At 39.0% G+C, this 17043-nt stretch overlaps 1 protein-coding gene across 1 annotated transcript in view; it reads left to right on the plus strand.

Moving 5' to 3' along the window:
* SLC9A2 (solute carrier family 9 member A2) overlaps positions 1–17043 on the plus strand; it is an 83139-nt gene that overhangs the window by 14838 nt on the left and 51258 nt on the right. Inside the window, exon 2 of the mRNA XM_019668726.1 lies at positions 14295–14793. Within this exon, the coding sequence (XP_019524271.1) occupies positions 14295–14793 (499 nt within the window). The remainder of the gene's footprint in view (positions 1–14294; positions 14794–17043) is intronic.

Here is a 17043-nt window from a genome sequence, read left to right on the forward strand (position 1 = left end):
TCAACGTTGGGTGCAGTGTCATTCATGAAGCACCGTGAAGCAGAGAATTTATGGATGATGAGTCTGTGAGTGTGTGTGTGTGTGTTTGCATGCGTTATGCACACCACCACACATACTCATACACACACAGCTTTTAAGTCTGTCGTAAGTACAAGGCTGTTGGTTAAAAACTAAAAGTGAAATTTCTAGTCATCCTTCATGCCCAACTTCTTGTGGTGAGAAAAATGTAATACTGACAACTGATCTTACCTTTCTGATGACCCAGGAATGGAAGTGAAGTTCACCGGCTCCACGTGCTGCCTGGGACCTGTCAGAGAACTTGCCCCATTGACAGAAACCAGCCTGGGGCCCAAGAGGGACAGGGAGGCACCCCTGACCTCTGAGGAGCTGAACCCTCACTCACTTGCTTAAGAGATGGGAAGCCAGTCCTGTAATTCATGGAAACTCAGAGCCCAAGCTGTGTTCTTGATGCTGTGGTAGAGATTTGAAGTCAGGAAAAAAAACGGTGAGGGGAAATAGAATGGCTGGTTCTCTCCTCCCAGTTTCACTGCAGTCTTCATAGCATCTTGAGGTTGGCTTTTGGACTTGAGGCCTAGGCAGGTAGTGGACTGTGGGCCTAGTAGTGCATATGCAGGCCCATGAGATAGGTGGAGGGGTGCAGCAGGGGTGGGGGAAGCAGGTGGGTGGGCTGGAGAAGCAGCACTTGTCCTGCCTTGAGGAAGCCCCTGCCAGCTCCAGTTGACTGCCACCTTGCACAAATTGGCATGGGTGGGGGACAGAGCGCCCAGTCTACTAATTTTCCAAGGTAAACCAGACAAGAGAATTTACATGTGAAAACTCGCAGTTTCTAAAGATTAGTTCATATTTAAAAACACCAGAGAAGCAAAATAAGATAAGCCTGTAGGCCATGATGTCCATGACCTGCCAGTTTGCAACCTCTGGTCCAGACTTTTTCATGTTCCATGAGGTTTTGCTTCCAGCCTTATACATGGTTATGTTTAAGGGAGCTGAGTCTATTGTTCGGGATACTTATGCAGCCAGGGTCAGCGGTAATTTGTTTTATAGTTAAGTTAATATTAATCAATGGGAGTGCCATTCTCAGACTGTGATCCTGTTCCCAACAGGGAAATAAATAAGTAAAAATGGTGACATTAGCCATTTGATAATGGTTAATTATCATTAACCATTGATAAAAGTGGGAGACCATTATGGAATACCTGACGGATGGGCGGTCATGTTTTACACCTTGAACAAGGAGCGGGCATGGGGATCAGTGCTGGGCTAGAGGTCAGAAGGCCAGCACATCTTCTCACGCTGCCTCTGACACTGAGTTAAGTCACACAGCAACTTCTTCACCTATGACCATGACTCCCAGAAATTCAGGGAAACATTTTACTTACTAAATTACTGGTTTATTACAAAAGGCTATTACTCAGGAACAGCCAGATGGAAGAGATGCAAAGGGCAAGGTGTGGGGGTGGGGTACAGAGCTTCCATGCCTTGCCAGGGCACACTTGCCCCAAATCTCCATGTGTTCACCAACACGGAAGCCCTCCAAACCCAGTCCTTTGGGTTTCTATGGAGGCTTCAGCATGTAGGTATGGTTGATTACATCATTGGCCATTGGTAATCATTTTAACCTTCAGCTCTTCTCCCCTACCTGGAGGTCAGAGGATTGGGACTGAAAGTTCCAACCTTCGAATCGTGTGGTTGGTTCTCCAGCAACCAGCTCCATCCTTAGGTGACCTAGGGGCATTCTAAAAGTTGCCTCATTAACATAACAAAAGACACCTTTATCACTCTCATCACCTAGGAAGTGACCAAGGTTTTAGGGACTCTGTACCAGGAAAGTAGTCAAAGATCTATGGGGAGGGAGAGAATTCTGCCCCCACTTATCTTTTCTTCTTGCAGCTGGGCTAGTAATAACAGGAAAAAAACCAATTAACACATGCGCACAGGAGAATCACAATATGATGCTCAGATCATAAAATGAAGCTCAAAGAAATGATCTAACCAGGCACCTTGTTATACTTTTTAGACAAAGAAATGAGAAATTTGTGAGAGATTGAGAGGACGAAGAAAGTTACTGCTTATTAGAAAGGAATCTAAGTAAGGTTAGAGCTTGGGTAGTAACTTAGTGAAGGCCTTACAAGGTTTGTTTATACAGACTTTTGGACTCCAGATTCTTTTAACTTGTGATAAGGCTGCCTGTCAGCCCTGAGGAGTAGGGGAAGGCACCTGTCACATGGGAGATTTATCTCCTGCCCTTATGTGGACAGAATGGTCAGGGTTTTCTTCTCGCATGGACAGTTTCTTAAGTAACTTTAATTCAAAATGATCACAATACTCATAAAGGATATTGGTCTGTTGCTTTATTTATTTGTACAATCATTGTCTGATTTTGATATCAGGGTAATACTAGCTTCATAAAATCGATTGGAAAATGTTCCATCTTCATCTGCTTTTTGGGAAAGATTGTGTAGAATTGGTATTGTTTTGTAGAATTCACTAGTGAAACCATTTGGTCCTAGAAATTTCTTTTTGATTGGGGGAAGGGGGATTTGAAATGGCAATTTTTTTTTTTGCTACTTACAGGGATATTCAGATTATCTCCTTCTTATTGGGTGAGTCATGGCCATTTAAGTTTTTTGAAGAATTGGTCCATTTCATCTAAGATTGCAAATATGGGTGTTGAAATGTTTATAGTATTCCCTTATCATCCTTTAGAAGTTGGCGGGGTCTGGAGCGATGTCCTTGTTTAATTCCCAAATTATTGATAATTTGTGTCTTCTCTTTTTTTTGTGCGGTCTTGCTAGAGGTTTGTTAATTTTTTCAGTCTTTTCAAAGATCCAGCTTTTTAATTTCATTGATTCTTTTTTCTATTTTTCTGTTTTCAATTTCACTGATTTCTGTTCTTTATAATTTCCTTCCTTCTGCTTCCTTTGGAATTATTTTACTCTTCTTTATTTAAATTCTTGAAGTGAAAGGCTAGATTACTGATTTGAGACTTTTCACTCTTCTAATGAGTGCATTAATGCTATACATTTCCCTCTCAGCACTACTTTAGCTGTGTCCCACATTTTAATATATTGTATTTTTATTTTTATGCAGCTCATTGTCCTTTTAGATTTCCCTTGAGACTTCCTTTTTGCCTGTAGATTTTTTTTGTAATATCATTATTGAGATATAATTTGCATAGTATATTTGACCTTTGAGCAGTGGGGGGGTTAAGGGTACCAAACTCCACAGAGTCAAAAATCCACATATAACTTTTGACTCCCTAACAATTTAACTATTATAATAGCCTAGTGTTTACTGGAAACTTTACTGATAACATAAACGGTCAGTTAACACATATTTTGGGTTACATGTATTATATACTGTATTCTTACAATAAAGTAAGCTAGAAAAAAGAAAATGTTATTATAGAAAATTATAAGGAAGAGAAAGTACATTCACAGTGTTTATTGGAAAAAATTCTGTGTGTAAGTGGACCCATGTAGTTCAAACCCATGTTGTTCAAGGGCCAACTGTATATTTTTTATCCATTGAAAGTATACACTTTGGTGGTCTTTATCATATTCATAGTTGGGCAACCATTTCTAAAATTAAATTTAGAATATTTTCATCATCCCAAAAGAAATCCCATATACCTTAGCGTTGACTATGCAATTTCCTCATCCTACCTTAGCCCTAGGAAATCCCTAACCTACTTTCTCTCTTTGTAGATTTGCCTATTCTGGACATTTCATATAAATGGAATCATACTATATGTGGTTTTGTGACTGACTTCTTTCACTTAGCGCAATGTTCTCAAGGTTCATCCCTGTTGTAGCATGAGTCAGTATGCCATTCCTTCTTATGGCCAAAAAATGTTCCATTGTTTGGTTTTGCCGCATTTTGTTTATCCATTCATTGGCTGACGGGCATTTGAGTTGGTTTCATCTTTTAGCTATTATGAATAATGTTGCTATGAACATTCCTGTACAGGTTTTTGTGTGGACACATTTTCATTTCTTTGGGGTATATACTGAGGAATGAAAATTTTAAGCCAAATGATAAGTCTATGTTCAACTTTTTGAGGGGTGGCCAGCCTTTTTTCCAATGTGGCTGTATAATTTGCATTCCCACCAGCAGTGTATAAGGGTTCCTATTTCTCCACATCCTTGTAAACATTTGTTATGATCTGTCTTTGATTATAACCATCCTAGTGGGTGTGAAGACCCATAAATTACTTAGAAGTGTATTGTTGAGCCTCCAGATTTAGAAATTTTCATTTTCTATATGTTATTGACTTCTAGTTTGATTCCATTGTGATCAGAGGATATACTCTGTATGATTTCAGTTAAGTTTATTGAGGTTTGTTTTTATGGCTCAGGATATGTTCTATCTTGGTATTCAGCTGTTGTTGTTGGAGTCTTCTATAGAATTAGATCTTGTTGGTTGATGGTCCAGTTACTCTATCAATTATTGAGAGAGGGATATTGAAGTCTTTACCTGTATTGTATATCTGTCTGTTTCTCCTTTTAATTCTGTTGGGTTTTGTTTCATATAGTTTATAGTTCTGTTGTTTGGTGCATACACATGGCAAGACATGGCTTGGTGGATTGACCCTTTTATCATTATGTAATGTCCCTCCCTGTCTGGTAATTTGCTTTGCTCTGAAGCTTACTTTATTAGAAATTAATATAGCCACTCCTGCTTTCTTTTGATTATTGTTTTAATGATATAACATTTTTTATTCTTTTATTTCAACTTGCCTACATCATTGCATTTGAAGTGAGATTTTTGTAGACAGCATATAGTTGGGTTGTAGTTTTTAATCCATTCTAACAGCTACCTTTTAATTGAAGCATTTATATTTTATGTAACTATTGATATGTTTGGATTTAAGTCTGCCACTTTATTTTTTATAGGTTTTTCCTTTCTTTGTTTTCTTTTCCTGCCTTCCTGTGGATTATTTGAACATTTTTAGAATTCTATTTTCATTTATCTATAATGTTTTTGAGGTGTCTCTTTGAATGGCTCCTTCAGTGGATCCTCTAGGTATTATATTGCGGATACATAATGAATAGCAATTTACTGGTGCAGTCATTTACCAGTTTGAGTGAAGTGTAGAAACCTTACCTCCCTTTATGTCTCTTTTTCTCCTCCATTTATAATAGAGTAAGTGGTCTTAAACATTTTCTCTATATACATTGAGAACCGCATCACACAATGTTATAATTTTGGTTTCAGTGGTCAAACTTAATTTAGAAAACTCAAGAAGAGAAGGAAAATGTATAGAATTTGTCCTTATTTTTACTCTTTCTGTTTTTCTTTCTTATATTCTGATGTTCTAACATTTTTCTATTTTGAGAATTTCCTTTAACTATTATTTTAGGGCAGGTCTGCTGGCAAAAAATTTTTTTAGCTTTCCTTCAACTGAGAATGTCTTGATTTCCCCTTCATTCCTGAAGGATATTGTCACTGGATATAGAATTCTGGATTGACAGGTGTTTTTTGTTTGTTTTGTACATGAATAATGTTGTGCCACTTCCTTATAGCTCCCATGGCTTCTGATGAGAAATCTGCTGTCATTCTATTTTCTCTCCTGTAGATAAGATAAGGTGTCCTTTCTCTGTGTCTGCTATCAAGATGTGTGTGTGTGTGTGTGTGTGTGTGTGTGTGTGTGTATTTAGAAGTTTGAATATGATATATCTTGATGTGGATTTCGTTGGGTTAATCCTGTTTGAGTCTCACTCATCTTGATTCTATAGATTTATATCTTTTGACAAAGTTGGGGAGTTTTTAGCAATTATTTACCAGTGATTTCATTGGGTTAATCCTGTTTGAGGCTCACTCATCTTGATTCTATAGATTTATATCTTTTGACAAATTTGGGGAGTTTTTAGCAATTATTTCCGTGAGTACTTTTCCAGCCCCACCCTCTTTCTTTTTTGTTTCTGAGACTCTGATAACATGAATGTTAGATCTTTAGCTATAGGTCCCTTAGGCTCTGTTATAAGTCTATTTTCTCTGTTTAGATTGGGTAATTTCTATCATTCTATCTTTCAGTTTACTAATTCTTTCTTGTCTAGTCCATTCAAGGTGTTGAGCATACACAATTGAATTTTTTGTTTCAATTACTTTTCAGTGCTAAAATTTCCATAGAGTTCTTCTTTATATTCTATATTTTTTTGCGGAGGTTTTATATTTCTTTGCTCATATTTTTAATTTTTTTATTTGTTTCAAGTATGTGAGTAACTGCATGTAAAACATTTTTTTTTTTTTTTTTAGCTGAGACATCCTGCTACCTGTTGGCAGCTCAGCGGCTGCTCAGCTCAGGCTGGACTCAAACCGCTGTTGCTCAGAGCTCAAACTCTTGAGCGAGCTCTTAACCAACTGAGCCACTCAGCCGGCCCCCTGCATGTGAAACATTTTGATCATGGCTGTATTCAAATTTTTGTCAGATAAATCTAACATTTCTGTCACTGTGATAGTGTTATCTACTGTCTTTTTCCATTCAGTTTAACATCTTGGCATAATGAGTTCCTGGCATGCTGAGTAATTTTCTATTGGGACATGGACATTTTGGGTATTATGTTATGAGACTCTGGAAGTTTTTATATCTCCTGTTTGAGATGACTTCTTATGACACCACTCTGGCAGCAGCTGGGAAGGGAGGTGCCATATTATTATTGCCAGTTTGGGGTAGATTTCATTGACCACCTGAGGAGGATGCTACCCATTATGACTGCAGGGGAGTGGGAGTTCTGGATCCTTACTAGGTCCCCACTGACACCTCCTTGTCTCAGAGTGGGTAGGAGTGCCTCTTTGCTGCTCCCCTGGTGGCCTATACCGACACCACAGGGAAGTGGTGGCGTTTTTACTGCTGGGGGTGTGTGCAAGTCCTGACTCTTCAGTAGGCCTCCTCTGACCCATGACAGTGCAGAGGGCATGGGTGCCTCATGATTACAGGGTGGTACGCGTCCAGGTACCATGGGACCACGGGGGAGAGAAGGTGCTCATCACTACCCAGAAGTGAAGAAAGTCCCACCTCCCTGCTTTTTCTTTTCTGACAGCACCCCAATAGGAGACTGAGGTTTTCCTTACAGGCTAGTGATGGTGGAATCAAGATTCCCCAGCTCACACTTTGCTGAGTCTGGCATTTGGCATTTGGCTGGAGTAGAACAGCTATTATTTTAAACTTTTCTGTCTTGCTAGGCTGCCTCTTTCCTGGTCCTTTGTATAGAGAGAACAGGCTTTTGTTGGGGCTTTTGTTGTCTGCATCCATTGTCATTTCAAGGTTGCTGGCTCCTTCAGCTTCAAGTCTGGGATGTTAGAGGCAAAAAGAAAACCCAGAAAACTCACTATTGTGTTGTTTTTCAGATCTCAACCTCTCTTGCTGGTCTTCCTTCTTCCTTCTTCTCTTTCAGAGACTCCTTATGTTCGTTTTAGACATAATTTCTAAGGTTTTTAAGGCTTTTTTTTTTTTTTTACTTAGAAATAGAGAAAGTACATGCTCCATCTACCCAGAAGCAGAAGTTGGCTCTTTTTCTAATCTTTATTTTCTTATCTTTTTTTGCACAAACTTTAAAAAGGTGAATTCAGGCATACCTACTTTTTATCTTAATATCGTTTACTTTTTGGTCACTGATTATATCACTTCTTTGTAACTGAGATGATTACAGCATAGGATTTCCTTCTGTTGGTATCAACTCTTTTATTTTTAAATGCTAAAAACTCTTTGACCTATATGGAATTTTCCACAGCTGTAGAATTAAAAAATAAATGTGTGTGTGTGTGTGTGTGTTATTTTTCTTTATCTACCTCAACCAATACTACCGATTAAATTATGCTATCTTTTCCCATTTTTGGCAGCTTCGTGATATGACATTCTTGTACCACTGTATGCCATTACCTGGTCTTACTAGTTCATCACTGTGATCCATCATGGCTTAATAAAAACATATGGCAATATTTCTGGCAGTTCTGTAGGGCAAGTCTGACATTGTGCCTTTTAAGAAGTGATAGCTCTCCTATAATGTTCTACAGAAATTGTCTGCCATTTCTTCTAGCTACATCTTACTATCAATTTGTTAAGCTCCATGATATTTTTCAAGGAGATTCTGATTGGCATTTACAATCTTGATTTTCCTCCCTGAAGTCTCCTCCTTATTGTATGTACCCCATCTCAGCAAATCAACCCACCCTACACTCAGTTGCTTGAGCCAGAAACCTTGGATTCATCATTGATTCATTTTTTATTTATTCTGTCTTGCTAGGCTGCCTCTTTTCTGGTCCTTTGTATAGATAGAACAGGCTTTTTGGGGGGCTTTTGCTGTCTGCACCCATTGTTATTTCCAGGTTGCTGGCTCCTTTAGCTCCAAGTCTGGGATATTAGAGGCAAAAAGAAATCCCAGATAACTCACGACTGTGTTGGTCTTCAGATCTCAACCTCCCTAGATGGTCTCTGTCTCACTCTGAGAGGACAGTTTTTCTGCCTACACTCACAGAATACTTCTGGCCACTTGATACGTGGATTTTTCCACATCAAGCAACGCTCCGCTGCTCTGTGGACACCAACTGGGTGTCCTACAATTCAGTTCTGTTCTGACAGTATCCACTTGGAGTTAGCATGCGATCCGAGTAGTTAAGGGCTGAGTCTCATAAGACTGCTCCCGTTGCAGGTGCCAGTTGTGAGACCCAGTCGGCCACCTGTGCTTCTACTGGCCAGCTAAACATCAGCGTTCCCATGATGCTTAACTCAGGTTCGATGATTTGTTAGAACAGCTGTATCACTCTCTGTCTTGTATTATAAATATTTATGGTGTTGGTTATCTTCCATGCCAGGTATAAGCTCACTGAAGACATGGTCCATTCATGATCTGATTCTGGGCCCCTCAGTGCTGTGTACAAGGAACTTTACCGGTATCTGATGAAGGATGAAGGGTTTAACTCTCTTCGTTTTCAAAGTTCTTCCTGGAAAGACTAAACTCATTATGCTTTTTTTTTTTTTGCAAGTGGTCAAGTCATTTGGAAAAATTATAGCTTAAGTTCTGTTTTGGAATAATGCCAACAATTTTTTTTAATGTTTCATTTATATTTTCATTTTTTTCAGTTATTTTATTATTGCAAGTCCCTTGCAAACCTCATAAATGTATGAGCATTTTTAAAACCTCTGTATTCATAGTCCCACTATTTTTGGTAGGGTAAATGTTAAATGCATAGAACTAAATGTTGTGAGAAATCTATATTCACAAGTTAATAAATTATTGGCATAGATCAGTTAATTCTGCTTTATTTATTGAATTCTACTCTACTCGTTTTATGTATTATTTATTTGTTTGCTTTTTTATTATTTACTCAGTTTTGATTCTATTTACTTTTACAATTAAATTCTATCACTCAGCCTTTGTCCACTAAAGTTATCTGCAGAGGTAGCTGCTTATTGATATATCTGATCAAAATGGTATTTCTTACTATTTTCTCTATGTTTCTGACTCTCTATTACTTATTACAATTCTATCTTTAAAAATGTGTATTTGGTTGCTATGTAACTTGAGATACATAAAATCAGCATTTTAGGTCAAATGAACTTGTTTATTTCTTTTAATTTTTAAAAACAAGTTTAATGTATTCCATAAATATTAACCTTTTGTTCCCCAGCCAAATAGGCTCAACTCAGTTTAGACCACTCTTTACTGTAAATCCAGTTTTTCCCAGAGTCGCTTTGAGAATGACCAGCCAAGAAGCTAGTATTGGGTCAGGCACTCTCAGTGGCTGCCAGCAGTAACTTTGTTCTCTACCAAACGCAGGCTTGAAATAGTTGTGGCTGTCATAAATGTTACTGTTTTATCTGTACACTTTCTTAAGATATGAAGCATCACTAGAAAGTTTGTATTTACCTAGAGTTAGTGCTCTCTCTCCTGAGGGTCTTGTCCCTACTCCTCTCCACTAGTGTCCCCTTCCCTCACTACTTGTTCATTAGAACTGTTATTTTATTTTACTTTTTTGGTTTGAGACTCATTTTGTGTGTGTTTTTTTTGTGGTTGTTGGTGGTGGTTTCCCTGATTCAGATTTTTACATTGTTGCTCTTTTGTGGATCCTGCTATCTGGAAGCTTCCTGTGTTGTTTCTCACTTTGCTCTCTTCCCAGAACTTGACAAAGAGATTATTTTAAGTAAAATGAGAAAAATGTAGTGAATTAATTGAATTGCTGTTAATTATGCAATAGATCTTTAGATTTTTAAGCTCAGTTCATTTCAGCAACATATGCAAAGAAAAACTAAAATAGATTTGTTCCAGGAGAGGAATGTCTTAACTATCTACTTTGTACAAGAGACCTCTCGTCCTGTTCCCCTTCCCACAAAGTGAATTTTGATTGCAATTAAAATAAAATAAATTTAAAGTGTCTCTTCTCACAGACTTTTATGTGCTAGTAATCAATAGTGAATGACACAAGTACAATGCTCTAAACACTATAAATAGAAGGTAGCAGGACATACCAAAGAACAAATTAAACCGGGGTAGGTGAGCCACAGCCTTGGGGTCAGATATGGTGCCAGCCTGGTTTTGCATGGCCTGTGGGTAGAGAATTGTTTGTAAAACATTTGGAAATGGTTAAACAAAATATAAATGAAGAGTGGTATTCCATGACATATGAAATTTTATTCTAGTTTCTGTGCCTATAAATAAAGTTTCATTAGAACACGGCCACGCTCATTCATTGAGGTGTTACCTCTGGCGACTCTTCTATAACCGCAGTGAAGCATGGCCTGCAAGTTGAACATATTTACTACATGGCCCTTTATGGAAAAAAATTAGCTGGGCTCTAGACCAAACCGTAGCTAGTACCTGGAGTAGCTCATGTTCAGCCTTGTAAAAATCATCAAAAACTTCACTTGATTTCTTTCCCCGATAACTGATGTATTTCCTGATAACTGATGTATTAGGCAGGGTAAAGACCTAGGAAAGCAAATTCTGTCTATTCAAGTTCATTTGCTTTTCAAGAAGAACTTGGGATGAGGGAGAGCCATACATGCATAGGCATTTGTAAATGTTGATTTATTTGTATTATTCTGCAAACAATGCCATTTAAGAAGCCTTTTTTTGTTTTGTTTTGACTATTTTGCTGACAAGTGTGATGCTGGTCGTTCATAAAAGCATAGCCACTTCTGCACAAAACCTTTTATGCCAGTGAAGAATATGTTATAAAGTTCAGTGCCTCTTCTTATGTTCACCAAAAATCACTGATCTAAGATCTCTTGCGACCGCCCTTCATTCAGTCCCTTCTTGTCCATGGAGGAACTGGGTAGATTCAAACTGCCGTCCAATTTCTAGCAAGGGTCATTCAGACCAATTGGGAATGGTATAAGAGAAAGGAGGGCAGCCTTTTCAAAATATAAACACGTGATTTCTTAAACAAATTGCTCTTGCTGTGTTGCTCTTCTTTTCTGCTATTTGCCAGGACCTGACTTCCCCTTCCTCACATGTCCGTTAGCCCTGTGTCCTAGTGGCCCTTCTGTCTGCATCCTGCGTTTGTGTTGCTGCATTTCACTGGCTTCTCCTTGGTTGTGTTCTGCCGGCCTGGGCTCCTGGTCAGGATCAGTCCTGATGCCCGAGTAGGAGCCACCAAAACTAGGTCTCTCCTACTTTCCAATTTTCCTGCAAAGGATCCTGTTCCTGGCCTCTGTGCATTTCTTTAGAACTGTTATGTCTTGCTTTTTCATATAGAAGATGGGGAGAAAAGCAAAATTTGGGAGCTTTTGTGATGTTGCAGGCACAGTGGTTCATGCTGGGCAGCCCACAGCTCAGTTATTGTCACGGTGTTTTATGTCCCCATTTTACAGATGAGCAAATCAGGCCTTAGCCTCTTAGTAACTCATCCACAAACAGAAAGCCAAGGAGGCTGGCTCCAAAGTCAGGGACAGTCATCAGATGGCAGCTGATAAGGCCCCCAGCACACAGGTCAGGCCTTCATTCCTGCATTCCAGAAAGGAGCTGATTGCACATGAACCCTAGGGGTCCAGGAAGGCTGTTACGGGCACGTCCTTATCATACATGGAAAGTTGCTTGCAGAAGCAAGGGTCAGATGAGGAGAGGTCACAAAGATGTGATTTTTCAGTGGACTTCTTTTAACTTCTCTGTTTAACAGAGAGGTCAACAGGCCCAAGGTCATGGATAAAGACCTGCTGAACCAGTTGAATACATATATTCCCCAACAATTATTGGAGTCTGCTAAAATATGAATAATAAAAAAATCCAAGCTGGAGGGGTTATTTGAATACCTAACATAAATATGATCATTTAATTATTTAGAAATTAGTTTTTTAAATCTCTTACAGTTATGATGATGACTTTGTGTTTTGGGGTTCACAAGCTATTTCATGTGTTTTGTAGGCTTCTAAGGATCTACTTACGAGGTCTGACAAGTTCGTGAACTTCTTGCAATGATGTTGCTAACCTTTTTTCATATCAGAGGGATTATTCATTATGAATTTGTACCAACTGGACAAACAGTTAACCAAGTTTACTATTTGGAAGTGCTGAAAGGACTGCATGAAAACGTTAGACGACCTGAACTTTTCACCAACAATTCATGGCTCTTGCATCACGACAATGCACCAGCTCACACGGCACTGTCTGTGAGGGAGTTTTTAGCCAGTAAACATATAACTGTTTTGGAATACCCTGCTTACTTACCTGATCTGGCCCCAATGACTTCTTTCTTTACCCTAATATAAAGGAAGTATTGAAAGGAAGACATTTTGATGACATTCAGGACATCAAGGGTAATACAACAGCTCTGATGGCCATTCCAGAAAAAGAGTTCCAAAATTGCTTTGAAGGGTGGACAGGTGCTGATATCAGTGTATAGCTTCTCAAGGGGAGTACTTTGAAGGTAACTGTAGTGGTATTCAGGAATGAGGTGTATAGCACTGTTTCTAGGATGAATTTGCGAACTTAATTGTCCGACCTCGTATTAAAACTCTGTGATTATAAGTTGCTAAGGACTTATTCTGTTATTATTTTCCTGTAATTCAGATAATTTCCATATGCTGCTTTAGTTCTAAAATGTATGACATGCTATTGCCTTGCAAATAAGAGCTGTTGCCAGTTACACCTTGTCAAGTGACCCTTGTGTGTGCAGTTCCTTTCCATGTTGCCCATGTGCTGGTGCAACCATATTTCCATCCTCTTTTCCTGCTACAGGCCTCCCCCTAACATGGTCTCTGCATTAAAGCCACACTGGGCACCACCATGAATTAGGAGATAGGTACCTTCCTCCATTTCTTCACTTCCTGGTATCTTCCTTCATTTATTCACTTCCTGGCATCTTCCTCCATTTGTTCAATTCCTGGTATCTTCCTCCATTTCTTCACTTCCTGGTGTCTTCCTTCATTTCTTCACTTCCTGAGAGACTCTTCGTGTCTTTTTCTATGAGTTCAATGCCTCTCCATTCTTCATCCTCACCAGTTGCTGCCTCCTTTACTGATGTGCTCAGCAGATTTCCTCCTGCTCTGTTCCCATAGCCCTTGGTTGGGGCTTTATCTCCTGGCCTTGTATTGGAGGAAGTCCTAAACACACTGGTCCTTTTGCCTTGATTGGAAATTCTTTGAGACTGGAGGTCATGGCGAGTTTATATCCTTCATATAGTAGTTACCCAAAGTACCTTTGATCAGTTGATGTGGTTGCCTCTGAAGGAGCAGCTGTCTGCAAAATTAAACATATTCAACATTCCAAATGAAAGAATCTGAAATCAGACATATTTAAATACGTTACAAACTCTTCTTAATACCAGAGGTGACAGCAGTAATAAAAAAACTGGCATGTGATCTGACCACCTGGATAAGAGTATATCTCTTTGAGCCTCCATTTCCACTGAAATAAAAAAGGGATGGCGGGCAATATCTGCCTTGCTTACCCCTTAGGGTTTTAATGAGGATGACATGAGATGCTACATCCGAAAATGTGTTGGGAATCAGGATAGCGCTTCAAATATAAAATTGCATTGTTTTATTTAAGAAAACGTGATTGGAATTTAGACAAAATCTGTACTGTATATATATTGTGTACTTTAACAATCTATGTCTGATTCAGATTTAAGTTTGTACCTGGATGTACTTTGTGAATAGTTTTAAGGGGATCATCAGACTTTTACATCAAAGACTGTAAAGCCAATCTATAGCCAATTATGCTGTCCTGGGAGATTTTGAAATGGGACTATTGGTCCTGTCAAACAGAACGAATTTGTTATCTCCATAGTTCCTTCATAATGCAAGCTTTGCGTTTTTATTTTTTCCTGAACAGGCTTCCATCTCTATCACAAATTGCCCACAATAGTGCCTGAGAGCTGCCTTCTCATCATGGTTGGACTTCTACTAGGTGGGATTATTTTTGGAGTCGATGAAAAGTCGCCCCCTGCAATGAAGACGGATGTGTTTTTTTTATATCTCCTCCCACCTATTGTGCTTGACGCGGGCTATTTCATGCCTACGCGCCCATTCTTTGAGAACATTGGCACCATTTTCTGGTATGCTGTGGTAGGGACACTTTGGAATTCCATTGGCATTGGGGTGTCCCTGTTTGGTATCTGCCAGATTGAAGCCTTTGGCCTGAGTGATATCACTTTGCTTCAGAATCTGCTCTTTGGCAGCTTAATCTCAGCCGTGGACCCCGTGGCTGTGCTAGCTGTCTTCGAGAACATTCACGTCAACGAGCAACTCTACATCCTGGTCTTTGGAGAGTCCCTGCTGAATGATGCAGTGACAGTGGTGAGTAATGTGTTGACAGTAGATCACTCCAGCAAGTAGGGACCCCCCACCGACCTACACTGGCTTTCTGACAGTGACAGCTCTGTGTGTAGAAGGACCTCTCACTGAGTTTAATGCTGTGTTGTCACTGTCTTGCAATTCTAAGTAAATGTTTTACGTATTGTTTAATGTTTATTTATTATTATACAGTGGGCCCCTCATTTGCATTTTTCACTGGGTCATGCAAACTGTGTTGCTGGTCACTGTTTGCAGGGCTCTGCTATTGACAGAGGAGCATATCAATGATTGTGACTTGAGCATCTCTGAGATTTCTCATTTTAGTGTTTTCTAAAGTGATGGGTTTTGATCAGAATTTAAAGGACTGCAGTTCCCAGAATTCTTTGCAAGGAATAATGCTGTCAGTACATGATGCATATAATACAAGTGAAAAGATAATACCTACTAAGTGCTGTTCTCTCTTTGGGGATGCTTTATTTATTATTTTATGATTGTAGGCAAATTTTTCATCACACAGTTCACTTCCTGTTACTACTCAGCCAGCATTTTTCTGGTTCTCAGCATTTTCCCATAAGTGGGTATTTTTTTCAGAAAATGCAAATTAGTTTTAATTCTTACTGACATATAATTACAGACAGAGGCTATTATGATCTTAATGTTTGCAGAATTTACCTCCACCCCACCGTCTGAGCTCAGGCAAAGTGTGGAGAGAAAGGATGAGGACGCCTTGCAAGCAAAGAGCTCCCCCACCTGTGAAACTCACTCCGGTGACCCTTCATCCATTAAGCAGTTAGGGAGCATTGGTGACACTGTTTCATGGTAGTCACGATTTTATAGTAGTAATGATGATAGTAATAGTAACTATTAACCTCTTTGAATGCTTAGTTTGTGCTTGGGTCTTCATGACAACCTACAAAATAAGTATTCTTCCCATTTTGCAAAGAAGAAAATTGAGAGAAATACGAAAATTAAAAAAAAAATCATCCATAATGTCTGTGGATATCATTATATAGAAAGTAATGTATTGATAAGGAAATCCCATTTTTCAGAGTAGCTGCCAAGATAGCTATTTTAAGAAGCCTGAGTTAACTCAAGTGACAAAATCTACCTCATTTATTCCATTATTCATTAACAGTGATTAGTCATTAACTCACCCATCTTAAATTTTAACTGGGAAACTGCCATAACAATGAAGATATTTCATAACTCATTCTAATTTCTGAAGGCATCAAGTGTTATAGTGACTTATGTCTGGTATGTACATTTTACTCTTGTTGAGGGAGATTGTGGAAATGTCAATGTGGAATTCTTAGATCTATTTAGTGTCAAAGAAACTTTACAAAGAAATCATAACACCTGCTGCTTTCCTTCTAGAACAGTATACCATTCTTGTCAGTTTCAGAAGGCTACACCATGCCTTTATACTGCTTCCTCTTTTCTTATAAGATTTCTCATTCAAACACCTCAGTGGTCCATTCTTTGAGTTTGTCAAGAATCAGGTCACAGGAAACCATCTGGCTAAATTACTTTTTAAAGTGTGCAAACACCCCAGGCTTTCCAGAGGCCTGCCTTGTGCTTCCTGTCAAGAGGCGTAAAGCCAATCAAATGTGATTTTATGGACAGAAAAGGAAGGGCTAACTCAGAGAGGGTCTTGGGCCAAATTGACGGCCTGCCATTCTGATACAGGAAAGAGGGCAAAGGGCAGAGAAAAGGCATGGCTGCTCTTAGGTGTGGAAGCCCTGTTACAAGACCAAAGCCTGTGAGTCTTTGATTGTGAGTCAGAATGATCGTTACATTTGCACATGAAAGAGCCTTCCTGGGTTGGTTATATACCCTGGGCTAGGCTGAAAACCCATGGACACCTAAAGCCAGACCCACAAGATAATGGGACATGCCCAGTGGTTTGCCTACCTAATGCTGAAGGATAAACCACCAGAAGTTTCTTTAACTGAACTTGTTGAATAGTGGACTGAACTGACCAGGTCTTAGGAATAATTAGGAAAATGGCATAAAAAAATTGACAATTTTTCCCCCTAGTCAGGTACGCTTCAAAGTATAGAGGTAGAGATGTTTTACAGAAGATTTTTGGACTCATCCACCTAATCTTATCTCTAGCAGAGTTTAAGGAACTTGTGGAATAGAGAAAGGTATAAAATATATGGACCACACTGCATATAGTGAAAGTGTTGAGTCACTGTGAGTTGCAGCCAGAAGTAGAGATTAACAGAGAGGATTAATGTTAAAAATGTGGTCTAGAGGGTGAGTGAAATTATAGGTCAGTGCAAATA

This window comes from Hipposideros armiger, unplaced genomic scaffold, assembly GCF_001890085.2.
Source record: "Hipposideros armiger isolate ML-2016 unplaced genomic scaffold, ASM189008v1 scaffold_535, whole genome shotgun sequence".
Classification (NCBI taxonomy): domain Eukaryota; kingdom Metazoa; phylum Chordata; class Mammalia; order Chiroptera; family Hipposideridae; genus Hipposideros; species Hipposideros armiger.